This window comes from Saccopteryx leptura, chromosome 8 (assembly GCF_036850995.1).
Source record: "Saccopteryx leptura isolate mSacLep1 chromosome 8, mSacLep1_pri_phased_curated, whole genome shotgun sequence".
NCBI classification, from domain to species: domain Eukaryota; kingdom Metazoa; phylum Chordata; class Mammalia; order Chiroptera; family Emballonuridae; genus Saccopteryx; species Saccopteryx leptura.
In genome coordinates this window covers 79,597,358-79,613,526 of record NC_089510.1, presented here as the reverse complement: position 1 = coordinate 79,613,526, position 16,169 = coordinate 79,597,358, and the positions used below count along the sequence as shown (strand labels likewise).

General features: G+C 34.7%; 1 protein-coding gene across 6 annotated transcripts in view; it reads left to right on the top strand.

Moving 5' to 3' along the window:
- Positions 1 to 16,169, top strand: part of NAALADL2 (N-acetylated alpha-linked acidic dipeptidase like 2) — a 1,156,801-nt gene that overhangs the window by 941,175 nt on the left and 199,457 nt on the right. For all 6 annotated transcript variants that reach the window (XM_066347123.1, XM_066347120.1, XM_066347117.1 and 3 more), the window contains one exon: positions 13,667 to 13,762. In XM_066347123.1, coding sequence (XP_066203220.1) covers positions 13,667 to 13,762 — 96 coding nt within the window. The remainder of the gene's footprint in view (positions 1 to 13,666; positions 13,763 to 16,169) is intronic.

Here is a 16,169-nt window from a genome sequence, read left to right as displayed (position 1 = left end):
ACCATGGAAAACTTAAACAAATGCACTGAAAATCAATCTTTTTATCTCTGAAACCAGTGATATATAATAAAAGAGCCTAAAGGATTTAATTAGACTTCTCAGACTTTAAAATTTTTTTGAGGACAAATGAAATGAATCAAAAGAAAAATACTGAGACTGACATAGTGTGCCGAGTTTTCCATTTAAGACAAAACAAATAAAAAACAAAAACTGCTATCTACTTTCAACTCATTTTATATTAAATAAAAATATGTTTTAATATTAAAGGACAGAAAAAGAACACTATTTTAGAAAAATACAGTTCTTTAATTAGAATGTAGTTAATTTTATGAAAAATAACTTTCTGCAACATTATTTATTGCATTTTGTTATGAGCTAGAATACAGCACCACTTTGGACTGGCATTTAATGAATAAGAGATTAAATGATAGTGAGTGAGTCACAACCTTGGATTAAAACAGTCCATGTAATATAAATGTATTTATATACTTTAACATAAGAAATACTTCAGATTCAAAATATCTAACCATTTCAAATATACTAGCTTTTTAAAATTATTGTATTTATTTACTCATTTAGTCATACATTTATATTATTAATAAGAACATTGTTATTATTATTACTATTGTTATTGAAGCACTAATACCGACAAGTTTTTATTATCTATAGTTATTTATATATCCTGAAAACAAGCATGAGGTTTCATTTTTTAATTTGTTTTTAGTGGGAGATACAGAGAGGGGGACAGACAGACAGGAAGAGGGAGAGATGAGAAGCATCAATTCTTCATTGAGGCACCTTAGTTGTTCATTGATTGCTTTCTCATATGTGCCTTGACCAGGGGACTCCAGCTGAGCCAGTGACCCTTTACTCAAGCCAGCAACCCACACTCAAGCCGGTGACCTCAATGTTTTGAATGTGGGTCCTCTGTATCCCCAGCCGATCTTCTATCCACTGTGCCACTGCCTAGTCAGGCCAAGCATGAGGTTTCTTAAGTGGAGATCAAAGTTATTATTTCCAGCAGCAACTTAATGGTTTCCCTATGTCCCATTCTCTTCTTCTGGGGTGAAGCAATAAGAACCAGAGAAACGGCTTCTACACTCTAACAAAGTACAGGAACCTGATAATACAAATGGGGGGCATTATTTACACAGTGCCCCCATACTCTCCTAAGTGAGGGAGAGAAACTTAATTTTCCCAAGGTAAACAAGTTCTTCTTAGAAAAGGAAGGGATGGTCTTACCCCTTGGAATAAATTGATATATATATATGTTATGTAATGTTCTGAATGTCATGTAATGGTATGTTTCCAGGATACTGGGTTTTATGCCCCTTTTAATTAAAAACATACCTCCAATGAAAGTAAATCTCTCCAGCTTTCTATGCTATCTATTCAGTCATCATTTAACTTCCAAAGTGATATTTTATACAGGGTCCTCTAAAATTTGCTCAGAGAATCTTAGCCATACAGAAATACATAAGCATTCATTTCCTGACACTACAGAGCTACTAGGCATTCACAGCTACAAAATGACAGCTACAAAAATCAGTATTATTGAACTCATAGTTATCTAGATACACTTTGTTTTAGTTTTTAGTATTTTTCCTGCAGAGAAAGCTTTAAGATTTTATTTTAATTTGCAGTTTCAGGAGAATTAAAATATGAGGAGCTTATATGTAATGCATTCATTTTATAAATCCCTGATATTTTATGATATTATTTAGTAATGAACCATTGTTGAATTGATAAAATATTATTTTTCAAATTACTTATATTCTTTACTTCTCTTTCCTGTGGATACCAAGAAGCACTTCCTTGAGTTTACTAATAAAAGACATTTATTAATAATACTCATTTAGCTTACTTAGCCTTGAAAAGTGTAGTTACTGGAAAAGGAAGTAAAAGCTCTCTTTATTAAACAACTATCACACAACAGCTCATCAATCAGTGATTTATGTATAAAACTGTATCATGGATTTTTATACCTTAAAGCAATCTTTATTATATCCAGTGTAGTTTCACAAGCTTGAATACTTCATATTTTTGTCTTGCTATTTTTACAGTGTTCATGTATTATCTAAATCTGATTGCTGATCTCAGCATTTGAGATGCAAGGTTGTGGAGTGTTAAATAGCGGCAGGTGGGAGATAAAGATTTGAGTTCTAATTCAGACTATACTACTTACTAGCAGAATCTAGTCAGACAATGTCTTGAATCTTAGTCTGTTCATCCATAAAATGAGGATAACAATAATACCACTTTATTGATCTTATATGTCATGGATATCATAAAATATTCTATTTAAGCAACACAAAAAAGTTTAAAATGCTAAATATTTTTATAACAGAATTTACCAAAACTCACATTAAACAAAAGCCAACCTGAGTTTTATTAAAATGACAGTAATGCCCTTTATCTAATAAGCTTGTTTTCTTTTAATTTATATGGAATACATTACACAAATCTTAAGTTAGATAGGTTTTTGAAAAATGTATACCTCTATAAACACCTTACAAAACTAGAAAATACTTTTAATTTGTAGCTAATCCACAACTGCTTAATTAGAACAGCTTTCATTTCTGTCTAATCTTGAGATTATTTTACAAATGTAAAATCAATCAATTGTATAGTTATTCTTGAAAACAAGAGAAGCAAGAATAGAGTCTGAATTATAATTGAAATCTTGCTGTCTATTGTGCTGATTTATCTCCATGGGCAAGGGAAGTAAAGGACAGGATGAACAAATGGGACTATATCAAACTAAAAAGCTTTTGCACAGCTAAAGACAATATGAACAAAGTTAAAAGACAAACCACACAATGGAAGAACATATTCGACAATATGTCTGATAAGGGGTTAATAACCAAAATTTATGAAGAACTTGTAAAACTCAACACCAGGAAGATAAACAACCCAATAAAAAAATGGACAAAAGAAATGAATAGACACTTCTCCAAAGAGGACATACAAATGGCCAATACGCAGATGAAAAAATGATCAACGTCACTAATCATTAAAGAAATGCAAATTAAAACCACAATGAGATACCACCTCACACCTGTCAGAATGGCGCTCATCAACAAAACAACACAGAATAAGTGCTGGCAAGAATGTGGAGAAAAGGGAACCCTCCTGCACTGCTGGTGGGAATGCAGACTGGTGAAGCCACTGTGGAAAATAGTATGAAGATTCTTCAAAAAATTAAAAATGGAACTGCCTTTTGACCCAGCCATCCCACTTTTAGAAATATGTCCTAAGAGTACCAAATTACTGATCCAAGAAAAGATATGCATCCTCATGTTTATTGCAGCATTGTTTACAATAGGCAATATCTGGAAACAGCCCAAGTGTCCATCAGAGGATAAGTGGATTAAAAAGCAGTGGTACATATATGCAATGGAATACTACACAGCTGTGAAAAAGAAGAAAATCTTACTTTTTGCGACAACATGAATGGACCTGGAAACTATTATGTTAAGTAAAATAAGCCAGACAGAGAAAGAAAAATATATGACCTCACTCATTTGAGAAATCCAATGAACAATGTGAACTGAGAAACAAAATAGAGGCAGAGGTGGTATCAAAGGGACCAGAGGGAAAGAAGTCATAGGAAAAGGGGATAAGAGGATGGGATTAGAGAAGGGAAAGATATTGGTGAAATTATGTATACATAACACAGCATTATAGAGAGCAGGAAATCAAATCCTGGAGCGAAAGGAGGAGGGTGTGGGGTAGAGGGGAACAAGGGGGATGTTGAGAGGAACATGGGGGTGGGGGTGATGTATTCAGTGGGACACATTAATCTATGTAAACATAATAAATTAAAATCAATTAAAAAAGAATGTTCTAGGCTTTAGGAGATGAAGACATGGTGATTCTACTATATTGAGTGGTGGTCCCCAAAGTGTATGTCCCTGGAACCTGTAAATGTGGCCTTTTATAAAAAAAGAATTTGTCCAGATGTAACTAAATTATATAGATTTGAAATTAGATCATCCAGGAGTACTTGGGTAGTCCCTAAATTCAATATATCAATGCAGAAGATGAGAACACAGAGGACAAGAGGATGTAACGACCGAGGCAGAAGTATGAGCTCTGCAGGCATAATTAAGGAATGGCTAGAGCCACCAGATGCCAGAAGAGACTAAGAATCTCAGGGAATGAGATTTTAGGAAGCTCAGAGCCACTTGTGAAAGATATAGGCAGCAGAATGCCTGGAGGCAATCAGCAGTTGGTTTTAGGAAAAAGTTGCCTATTTCTAAGACATCTTTCTGTCTTATAACTGACACATTTTTTCAGGAAGCATGTACTGTACGGTATCCAACTTCAGACAGCTCTGTTCAGAAGTGCCTAATATATATATATATATTAACAAATATATATATATATATCACAAATATTAATATATATTTTTTTCCTTCCTGATGTGATAGCATGCTGCTTTACTCTCTTGCACAGTGTCAGCGGTCTTAGCAAGTTAGTTACTCCTCCCTCTTCTTTTGCTGGAAACAAAACCTGAAAAATTCTCAAAGAAGTTTAAATGATATGATTTGAAAAGAGATGAGTTATTACTTTATAACTCATTTATAGAGTTTATAGCAATTCTTCGCAGAGTTAATGTTTTGAGATGTTAGAAGTTGTAGGGTAGGGACTTTCGATCCAGTCATATCTTAAATCAACCTGTTAATATAATCGACCCTTGTGGGGTTCCTCCATGTAAGCCTGTTTATGCCAGGCCTTGTCAGATGTTATTATTCTTCTATTCACAATGGCAGCAAAAATATGGAGGCATTAACAAATATTACCCATTGTTTTACTGTATAGAACAGTTCATGTTTATTAAGAAAGCTTAATAGTTTATCATCTTTCATTGTTTGTTCCTTTGTTGCTGTAACTTAGCTTTCCCTGCTTTCTGATCTGTCTGGAAACTGTAATGAAAAAAAAAAAATCAAAATCAGAGGGAAAAGGTATTGGGAGACTGAGTGAAAAAGGTGAAGGGATTAAGAACCCCCCCCCACACAAAAAAACCATTATGCATACTCTTTCTAAGTTAAAGGAAATAGCAAAAAGTAAGTAAGAGGCAGTTTCTACATTGCGCTGTGATTATAAGAATTGTAAGAAGCTTAAAGAACACCTAGATCGGTTCAAGTTTAGGTCTAACAAACCAGTGAATGCACCTCAAGAGAGAGCCAAGGTGAGGAGGCACTGGGCTCCAAAGGACATAACAATGATGGTCTGACCCAAAACACAGCTGAAGCTTCCTAAAGGAACCACTACTGGGCAGGCTGAGTTATAATATGGACTTGGTAGGCTGATCCACCCCTCAAATCCCACAAGGCAGGGTGAAAATTAGACATCAGCTCATGAGGAAACACCTGCAAACAAGCATAATAAGAGAAATTGTTATCAAAGTAGAAATAAACCTATAGTCTTAAATGCACTTTTAAAAAATCTGTAGGATTTATGTTTTGTGTTGGTGATGTCACTATGGTACAAAAAGCTGCTGCTGAGCACATTAATGTAAAACTAACTAAAATTATGAGGTCTGAAGGAGAGAAAAAAAAACATAAACACAAACTACTTGACAAATTGTGGACAAGGCCCACGGGGGGTGAGGATGACGGAGACGCAAAGACCCGACTCAGGGGACCAGGTTCAGTGACGCAGATCCACTTTATTCAGGAAGTAAGCTAGCTTATATACATGGGTTCAGCCAATAGGGTGTTACAGCACGTTCTTCATAGCCAATGGCTGAAAAGATCAGGGAGCTGCGTGGTTGGCGCTAAGTCACTTCCTTATAGCATATGAGCTCCCTTCCTGGATATGCCCAGGAGGGTTCTGGGAGCTGGAGTATTCTCACAGCATTGCATCAGCCGCAGCTGCTAGGAATGCACTCTGCGCTCCACCCACAACAAATGATGCATACTGTGTATTAACAGGTGAAACAGGCACAATTCAATAATTAAGAGATAAAAAAAGAAAGATATGTAAAAAAAGATTCATTTGAATAAAGTCTTAAATAAAAACACCAGGTCCTATGGTGGTATTATGTTGGCATGTAAGAACTTTAAGACCAAACCAACATCATAATTATTGGAATGATTCACATTTTTAAGACTTGTTATCTCCAACTCAAAGTACTTTACTAGAAATGGCAAAATTCTTAAGAAATGTATACATAAACAGAGCTAATTTTTAGTATTGGCTTTCTGATAACTATTTTGTGACATTGTAAAAATTATTTAATTTAAATTTTCTATTTTTATTTTGTGTATTTGGGTTAAATTCTATTTCTAATTTTTTCCCTTTTTATTGAATATATTGGGGTTGATACTTATAAACAAAATTATACAGGTTTCAGGTGCACAATTATACAACACATCATCTGTATTCTACATGTTTGTTCACCACCCCAAGTCAAATCTCTGTCCCTCACCATTTATGCCCCATTCAATCCAACCTCCACACACTCCTGCTTCCCCCCACCATCGATTTCTAATGTCTTATCCAGGTCTAAACTTAGGATACTAGATCAGTATGAATAGAACTAAAAAGGTGCTCTGAATATTTTTAATAAAGCCAATGCTGTGAACTTTCCTAGAACTTGAAAAATAATTGAAATGAAAAAAAAAGTGAATTCAGATAATAATGTCCTAATATTGTTCCACATTTGACCCTTGGACTTTTATCATTCTATTCAAACTCTAAATTACCACAGGTCTCTTTTTCACTTGTAATATGATGAGAATGTTATTTTTCAAAGATTGTGTCTGTAATTACTTTTTTTTTCTTAGCCAAGCACATTATGAATGTCATTGCCTTTCAAAGCCTGCAAGTGTTTTAATTTCATATATTGAATTTAAGTATTGATGTGCATATTCTCTGATTGTAGAAAGGAGAATATTACAATGAGGGAAGTGCACATGGGACTTTTTAGATTCAATTTTACTTAGTCTAAACAGGGAGTCTTTGATTAAATTCTTTAAATTGTACATTGTGTTTATGCTGCTTATGTAGAATAGACTAAGGCTTGAAGGGAATTTGGAATAAGAGGTGGGGAGAAATCATTCTTTCTTACTTAATTTAAAGCTATGAGGAACTTGGGCAGTAAGGAGGAGAAATGGCACAAGAATAAAAGTTTGGAGTCAAATAAACCTGGGTTTGATTCCAGGCTCCACCACTTATTTATGGAATGTTCTTGCGCTAGTGTCTGAAATTCATTGTTTCTCAATTCCCCCATTTGTAGAGAAGGTAGTAAAGGTATCCTGATTAAATTAGGTGATACCTGTAGAGCACTTAGTGCTTAGCCCAATACTAACTATTATTATTTTATTTCAGGTTATGCTCATTAAGTGTCTACTATAAAGACAAGGCATGTGCAGAATGCTTTTGATTACTTCATCCCCATTAAACCTACAAGAACTAAATATTTTAAATGATTATTTCTGAAAAAAATGTAAAGGGTATATTTTGATATGGTAATGAGTTGAAGTTTAGTCAACTCAGTGTAGTCTTAAAATGAATTATACTTGACCTTTGAAGTTTTTTTCTTTTCTTCACCCCTGTGTATGCACTAACACTGTCTTCCACTACATCCTATTCTCATTTCAACATCTTTCTCTTCAACGGCTCATCTACTTGCAGATTTGTTTTCTGAGTAAATTTACTGAGCTATGATCCATTTATTTTCCCCAAGGTTTCTTATATTTTAAAATGCATTATCTTCAGGATGTTTTCTCTTATCTTAAAGCTGTAGCTATATCAATATGGCCTGACCTGTGGTGGCGCAGTGGATAAAGCATCGACCTGGAAATGCTGAGGTCGCTGGTTCAAAACCCTGGGCTTGCCTGGTCAAGGCACATATGGGAGTTGATGCTTCCAGCTCCTCCCCCCTTCTCTCTCGCTGTCTCTCTCTCCTCTCTAAAAATGAATAAATAAAATAAAAATAAAAAATTTAAAAATAGTTTAAAAAAATACTGTCTAATTGATAACAAATATACTGATCTTTGAATTTTTAACTTTTTAAAGCTAGTGTTCACTTTTTCTAACTTCTCAACATAATCTTAATTTCTAGAGAGAATAATACAATTCACAGTTGATGTTTCTCTTCTCCTCACATTTTCTCAACTGACTGTATTCTGTGTACTGTGAGATGAATCCATTGAGACCCGTGATGATAGACACTAGGAATCTCTGAAATACAATTTCCAATGGATGATTTTTCTTTCGTTGTCTTTTTTTTACTTCCTTTGAACATTGATTATCTATTCCCAGACATTCTCTATTTATTTGACTCCCATGAAATTACACATGGTTCTTTTCATTTTCCTGATGATTTCATCTAGAATAACTTCCTGAATTTTGTTTTTATTTCTCAAGCTTTAATATCCATGCCATTAAGAGATCTTGTCAATCAGACATTTGTGCTGCACAAGAAATTTTTTAAGTGTACATGTAGTGTACTTTACATTTTAACTACCTTTTGCATGGTTCTTAAATTGTTGTTACATCTCCAGGCTAGAATTTGGTCTTTAATCATATTGGTCTTGAACAATATAGTCACTAATCTTCTGAGTAAACTTCATGCAGATGTTCCCAAAATACTTCACCTCAAATGTTGAAAATTTATTTTATTTACTAAACTTTTATGGATTTCCATACTTTTTAAATTAATGAAATATACTTCTGCTCAGTTTATCAAACCTAGAAATACTTCCAATCTTGACTCCTTTTTAAGTTTTTTCACATCAAATTAATCACCAAGTACTATTAATGTTATTTCTTAAACATTTTTAAACTCATCTTTTCCTATCAATTTCTTTTACTGTGGCACTAGTGTAATCTCTCATTCTAACTGTAATTCTGCAATAGACATCTAAACTTTTTTTCATCGTGTCTCTTAAATTTATCTCCACAAATGTGTGTGTGCTAACCTCAATATATACTTGAAAATATTATGTGCTCTATTCAAATACCTCCAAAAACTTACTGTCACCTACAGCAATAGATTTAAAACTTTTCTTTTACAGCTGCATATTTTAAAAGAGAAATATCAGCCTGACCTGTGGTGGCGCAGTGGATAAAGCGTCGACCTGGAAATACTGAGGTCGCTGGTTCGAAACCCTGGGCTTGCCTGGTCAAGGCACATATGGGAGTTGATGCTTCCTGCTCCTTCCCCTCCCATCTCTCTCTCCTCTCTCTCTCTCTCTCTCTCTCTCTCTCTCTCTCTCTCTCTGTCTCTCTCTCTCCTCTCTAAAATGAATAAATAAAATTTAAAAAAAGAATAAAACTTTAAAAAATTATAAAAAAGAGAAATATCATATAGAGTTCAATATACAAACATATATTTCTAGTGATTTAAAATTTAAATTATAATTTGTGATTATATAGAAAAGCAATTCCTGATAAGTGTGATAAAAATCAAACACCATCTACTATTATTGTAGTCCTTTTCTCCTTTCTGAGAACTTTTACATGCTTTGGTTCTTTGCTCGATCCTGACATGAACTCTGTGAAGTGAGAAGAACAGTTGAATTTTCATTTCAACTTTATGAATGATGATACTAATATTGAGATTACTGACTTACTCAAAGTTGTCTGATAACATTAGACTATTTTAATAAGAAGAGAATCCCAAGTCTTAAAAGGCTTGTACTACAGTAAGAAAAACAGAAATGTAGCAAAAATTTAATATAATAAATGATGACTAAAAGTAAATGTAAAGTGACAATAGGAACTCTGACAAGAGAACAGTAAACTCTAATGCAGGGGTCCCCAAACTTTTTACACAGGGGGCCAGTTCACTGTCCCTCAGACTGTTGGAGGGCCGGACTATAAAAAAAACTATGAACCAATCCCTATGCACACTGCACATATCTTATTTTAAAGTAAAAAAACAAAACAGGAACAAATACAATATTTAAAATAAAGAACAAGTAAATTTAAATCAACAAACTGACCAGTATTTCAATGGGAACTATGGGCCTGCTTTTGGCTAATGAGATGGTCAATGTCCGGTTTCATATTTGTCACTGCTAGCTGTAACAAGTGATATGATGTGCTTCTGGAACCGTGATGCATGCGGCCTGTGTCACCGGAAGTAGTACTGTACATGAGTGACTCCGCGCTTTGTGGCGCGCTTCCTGTGCATCCGCATCCTGTGGCGTGCTTTGTGGCATCTGCATCCTATGCTCCTCTCACTGACCACCAATGAAAGAGGTGCCCCTTCTGGAAGTGCAGTGGGGGTGGATAAATGGCCTCAGGGGGCCGCATGTGGCCCGTGGTTCGTAGTTTGGGGACCCCTGCTCTAATGGGTTGGTGAGGATCAAGGAGAGCAATTATAGAAAGAAACAGGGTCAACAGATGGGGAAAAAAAACTTTTCCAGACAGAAGAAATGGCAAAAATAAAAGGACAGAGTTTGTAGAAGTAAGGGTGGGTTTAAGGCTTACTGAAAAACCTGCTGTGACAAAAGCAGACACTATATGGAAATAGTTTAAATTACTTTACGGGGAAGAAAATTATTTAAAGGTGAAAGACAAAAGATAGGTTGAGACTAGTATGGGACTAATGACTCTTTACTTTGGTCTATAGACAATAAAGAACATAGTTTTGATGAAAGTAATAAGTAACTGGACTATGAAAATGAATAAGAACTTTTAGAGATTTGTGTAAACTTATAGAGCAGAGAGAAATTGGCTAGTACAGTTCTTTGGCACATAGAGTGAGAGAAATTGGAGTCAAGAATGGCATAAAATTTCACATTTTGGACAAAATGTAGGTATTATGCTATCATTTGAGGTAAGAAATAAACATGTCAATGGGGTAATGCATGATTAAGGTTTGGAATGTAAATTAATCATTTTGAAGGATCTCAGAGAAAAACAGAAATGATGAGCTAAAACCAGGGATCAAACCTAGAAATAAACATTTGAATCAATCAATATTGAAGTTGGCAGTTAAAGTCAAAGATATAGATAAAACCACATAGGGAGTCTGTGAAAAGAAGACTAAGTGATGACTAACTAGAAATAGTAATTGCTTTAAAAAGGAAAAGAAGTCCATTCACAGTTGGAGAATAAGATACAAATGGAAAATCATGTGAGTCAAATAATGGATTTTAGGCAAAAGAATTAAAAGAAAGATATGCTAAATATTGTTAAATATTACAGAAGGGACATGTAAATTAGAGACAGGGAGGTGAATTTACACTAGGTCCTTGATAGAAAAATCAGTATTTCTTCTGGAATATTCTTACTGTTGTCTTCAACTAGCAGACATACAGTATAAAGTTTTTGATATAATAAATTGAATTCCATGAGATTAGGGGCCATGTTGCATTTAATGTAGTACCTAGCTTGTGGTAAGTGTTAAATGAGTATTTTCTAAATAGTTAAACATGACACTAAAAACAAAAAATGGCATGGCAAGAGATAGCTGAAGGAGTAGGAGAAAGATGGGGATTGCCTTGGAGAATAAAGAACATATGGAAAATTTAATATTGTTCTGCTACTGAACAATTGAAAATTCCATCAAAACCTCATTAATTATAACTTCCAACTTATATTTATATGGGATCATTTACTGTAAGGCTGGCTGATATTTTTACATTTGCACTACTTATGAAGTTTTGTTTTGCTAGGCAAATGAATAAGATAAAATTAATTTTAAAAGTTTAAAGCTATCTGTGAAGCACATTTTTTAAGACTGATAAACTTAATTATTAAATAGAAATGAATGCCACACACTATCCATGTTATGCTTTCACTGAAGTCAGTTCAAAAATATCTCTACTTGGAAAAATATATGTATCTAAATGCAAATTGTGCGCTTTTTCTCATATAATCATAGATAAGGTTTTTGGATTTCCTTTAGTTCAGCTTCCTACCTACTATAATCACCACCCTTCACTGCTACCCTCACCATCATCATTATGATATTTATTGTTTTTATTACAATCAATGCCATTAACATAGTGTCTCCTATGTGTCCAGCGCTGGATAGTGAAAAACATCTTTGTGAAGTATATATTATTGTATAAATTTCTTAGATTTAGTAATTAATTATTTGGATATTAAGATGCTTAAGTTGACAATTATTAAGTGCCTTAAACAAAATTTTAACCTATTTTTATGTTGATTGACCAAAATACTTCCCAAACCTATGTCAATAAACAAGATTAAGTGCATTAGACCTGTTGCAGTAAGGAGTAATGCCACCGGGACTGAGTGTGTTGGTTCACTAGCATTGCCATTAAAAAGCACCATGGACTGAGTGACTCTGGCAACAGGAATTCAATGTTTTAGCAGTCCAAAGTGTGTCAGGGTTGGTGCCTCTTAAGGAGTATGGCATGGAATCTGTTCCGAGTTAAACTTCACTTCAAATGAGTTTTACAATGTTTACAATACCACCCATACTTTTGCCCAGGCCTTTCTTATTGGTAATCATGTTGGTTAAAAACATCCCATTCTATCAGACTTAAGAAAGAATATAATATATTAAAAAGAAAAGAGTTCCAGATGTAGGGTTTATTTTATTTGTTTATCTTTTAAATTTTGAAGTGAAAGTGCATTTATTAGTAAAGTAATGAGATAGAAAGTGAGCTATTTCACAGAGCAACTCCTTCCTAGTAGGCTTTACCTCTTTTATTTTTAACTTTTCATTGACTTTATTAGGGACAGTGGTTAATAAAACTGTCCAGGTTTCAGGTGCACAGTTCTACAATATCTCATCTGCATGTTGCATTGTGTCTTCACCACCCCAAGTGGGTCTCCTCCATCACCACCTATTCCCTCTCTACCCCCCTCCAACTCTCCCCACCTTCCTTCCCCTCCTGCAGTCCCCACACTCTTGTCTGTGTCTATAAGTTTGATGTAACATCCACCGGGTACAAGAACAAACGTCGGAGACTTTCAGGAGTATAGATGTTTCTTTATTGGCCAGTTTAACCTGCGCAGGGGTGAATTCCCTGATGTCCAGAGACACCGTACTCACAAGGAACTGCAATGGGAATCGCACCTAGTGCTTACAGCTAAGTCTTTTTATAAGCTCAGCAAGCAAGCAGTTCATAGAAGCAAATGTAGAGTTTAGCTATTGGCTAATTCATAATTATGTAGCATAACAACCCAAATATGGAATGGACTTTTTCAAAATTCTGCAAGTCTAAACATGTATACTGTTATTGTGTGGTCAGTGAGTCAGTATCTTGAACAACCTTGGTTATGGCATTCCTAACAGTCAGGGACAGGACCTGCCTGTACACTTAAGTTCCCTGTTCTGTTAGTGCCTTGCCTATATCCTGTTATTTTAAACATTCTGATCTTTTCTTGGTCTTTACATTTGACATGGAAATTGTAGTCAAGGTATCTTATTCTACTTACAAACCTGCATTTTACAAAGGGGGGAGAATGGCAAACAGTGCTCTTTTTCGAGACAAAAAATATCATTCTTTTATAAAGATACAAATAATGTCAAAAGTTATAAATTTCTTTTTATTTTAATTTTAAAATAGTCTGTGCTTAGTTAATGAGAGCAGCAGAATGAAGTCCAACAATCAACAGAAACCTTAAAGTAATTTATAGTCTTTCTGAAACTTTAAAGAAAATCCAATAAACACTTGAAAAAGAAAATCAATGAAGAGTTTTAAATGTTTTATTCTGCTTTCCACAGGCTCCAAGTTTTCTCTCTGAGGCCCTTTTCCCTAAAGGTGTGATGAAAATTGAAGAAGTGGATCCTTTTTTCAAACTTCATGAAACCATTACCAAGGTAGGAGAGAAATGCATTCATGAGCAAGTTGGGCAAGTTTTGTTCTTTTCTGTTGGTAGATGAAGGAAAGGAAAATAACAAATTTAGAGAAAGCTATTTTCTTTTTATTTATAGTATATTCCAGGAAAAAATTTAAGTGTCTTTTATTATTTTACCAAAGAATAATGATGATAAACAGCTCAATTAATATCATACAGATCAATAATTGAAGATTTGTTTTTAAAATCAATCATGAATACAATAATTAGCTTTTCTTCTTTATTTGACAGGAGATTTGTGCTATATCCTCAAGCACACTCCTGCATTTTAGATTAAGGAAAATACAAAGTGGGTCTTTGAATTTCTGTATCTTAAAAGTTTTCTTTCAATATTTAAGGCACTTGGTTGTTTGAGGTACTTCCTAGTTGCAGTAGAAAAGAAGGTTAAAAATAAAGTTAGACTGTGTTTATAACAAGTTAAATTACTCTAAGATTGTCATACTAGTTTTTGCTATATAATTGTTTGTATTATAGAGAAAGTTTATGATATGGAAAAAATTAAATTCTATAATATGGAACAAATAACTTTAATGTTGACATTATATACATTTTTACATTTACCAAGTAACTATTTTTTAAAATTTTTATTATTTTAATTTATTGTGTTTACATGGATTTAAGTGTCCCCCTGAATATAACTCTGTCACTGTCCACCCCTGTGTCCCTATTTATACCCCTTTGCCTCCCTCCCCCAACTCCCTCCCCTCTTCCCTCTATAATTCACTGTCCTGTTATCTGTATCTTTGTGTTATGTATATATAATTTAACTAATCCCTTGAACTTCTCTGATCCCATCCCCTCATCCTCCTTCTCTCTGACTGCTGTTCCTCTAGTCCCCATGACCCTGCCTCTGTCTCTATTCCATTCCTCAGTTCACTATGTTCATTAGATTCTAAATATATGTGAGATCAAATGATATTTTTCTTTCTCTGCCTGGCTTATTTCACTTAGCATAATAATCTCCAAGTCCATCCATACTGTTGCAAAAGGTAAGATTTCCTTCTTTTTCACAGCTGCATAGTATTCCATTGTGTATATGTACCACAGCTTCTCAATCCACTTGTCCACTGACAAGACACTTGGGTTGTTTCCAGATCTTGGCTATTGTAAACAATGTTGCAATAAACATGGGGATACATTTCTTCTTTTGAATCAGTGGTTTGGTATTTTTACAATATATTCCTAAAAGTGGGATAGCTGGGTCAAAAGGTAGTTCCATTTTTAATTTTTTGAGGAGACCCCATATGGTTTTTCACAGTGGCTGCACCAGTCTGCATTCCCACCAGCAGTGCAGGAGGGTTCTTTTTTCTCCACACCCTTGCCAGCACTTACAGTGTGTTGTTTTGTTAATGAACTATTTAAGCTACCATTTGTCGAATATTTGTTTAACTTGTCCTAACATGTCTTCTGGGGATAAAGTTTGTAGAGAATATTGACATTTCAAAACATTTAAAATAGACCCTGGCCAGTTGGCTCAGTGGTAGATCGTTGGCCCTGCATGTGGAGGTCCTAGGTTCAATTCCAGGTCAGGTCACACAAGAGAAGTGCCCATCTGCTTCTACACCCTTCCCCTCTCCTTTCTCTTTATCTCTCACTTCCCCTCCCACAGCCAAGGTTCCATTGGAACAAAGTTGCCCCAGGGGCTGAGGATGGCTCCATGGCCTCTGCCTCAGGCACTGGAATGGCTCCAGTTGCAACGGAGCAACACCCCAGATGGGCAGATCATGGCCCCCTAGTGGGCATGCTGGGCGGATCCTGGTTGGGCACATGCAGAAGTCTGTTTTTCTGACTCCCCACATTTCATTTCAGAAAAATACAAAAATAATAAATAAATAAACAAACAAACACTCAAATAAATAAATAATTCATATTTGCCCTGGACAGGTAGCATGGGTGGGTAGAGTGCCATCCCCATAAACAAGCTTGCAGATTCAGTCTCTGGTTGAAACACATACAGTTAGCAACCAATGAATGAAAGAAGTGAAACCAAAATCAATGTTTCTCTCTCTCTCTTTCTCTCTCTCTTTCTCTCTTACTCTCTCTCTCTCTCAAATAAATAAATAAGTTTTTAATAACAATAATAATAATTATAATCCCTGGCCTTATACGCTACTCACAAAAATTAGGGGATACTTTATCACTTCATATTTATTTTGAAATGTCTCCTAAATTTTGTGAGCAGTATAGATCATTTGGTTAGAGAATCATCCCAAGTCCCTGTGGTTGATGGTTTAATCACTAGCCAGGGCACATACAGGAACAAATTGATGTCCTTTCTCTCTCTCTTTTTCTCTTTCTCCCTCCTCCTTCCTTTCTCATTAAACTCAATAAATAAACACTAAAAATAATTAAATAATCCATATTTATAT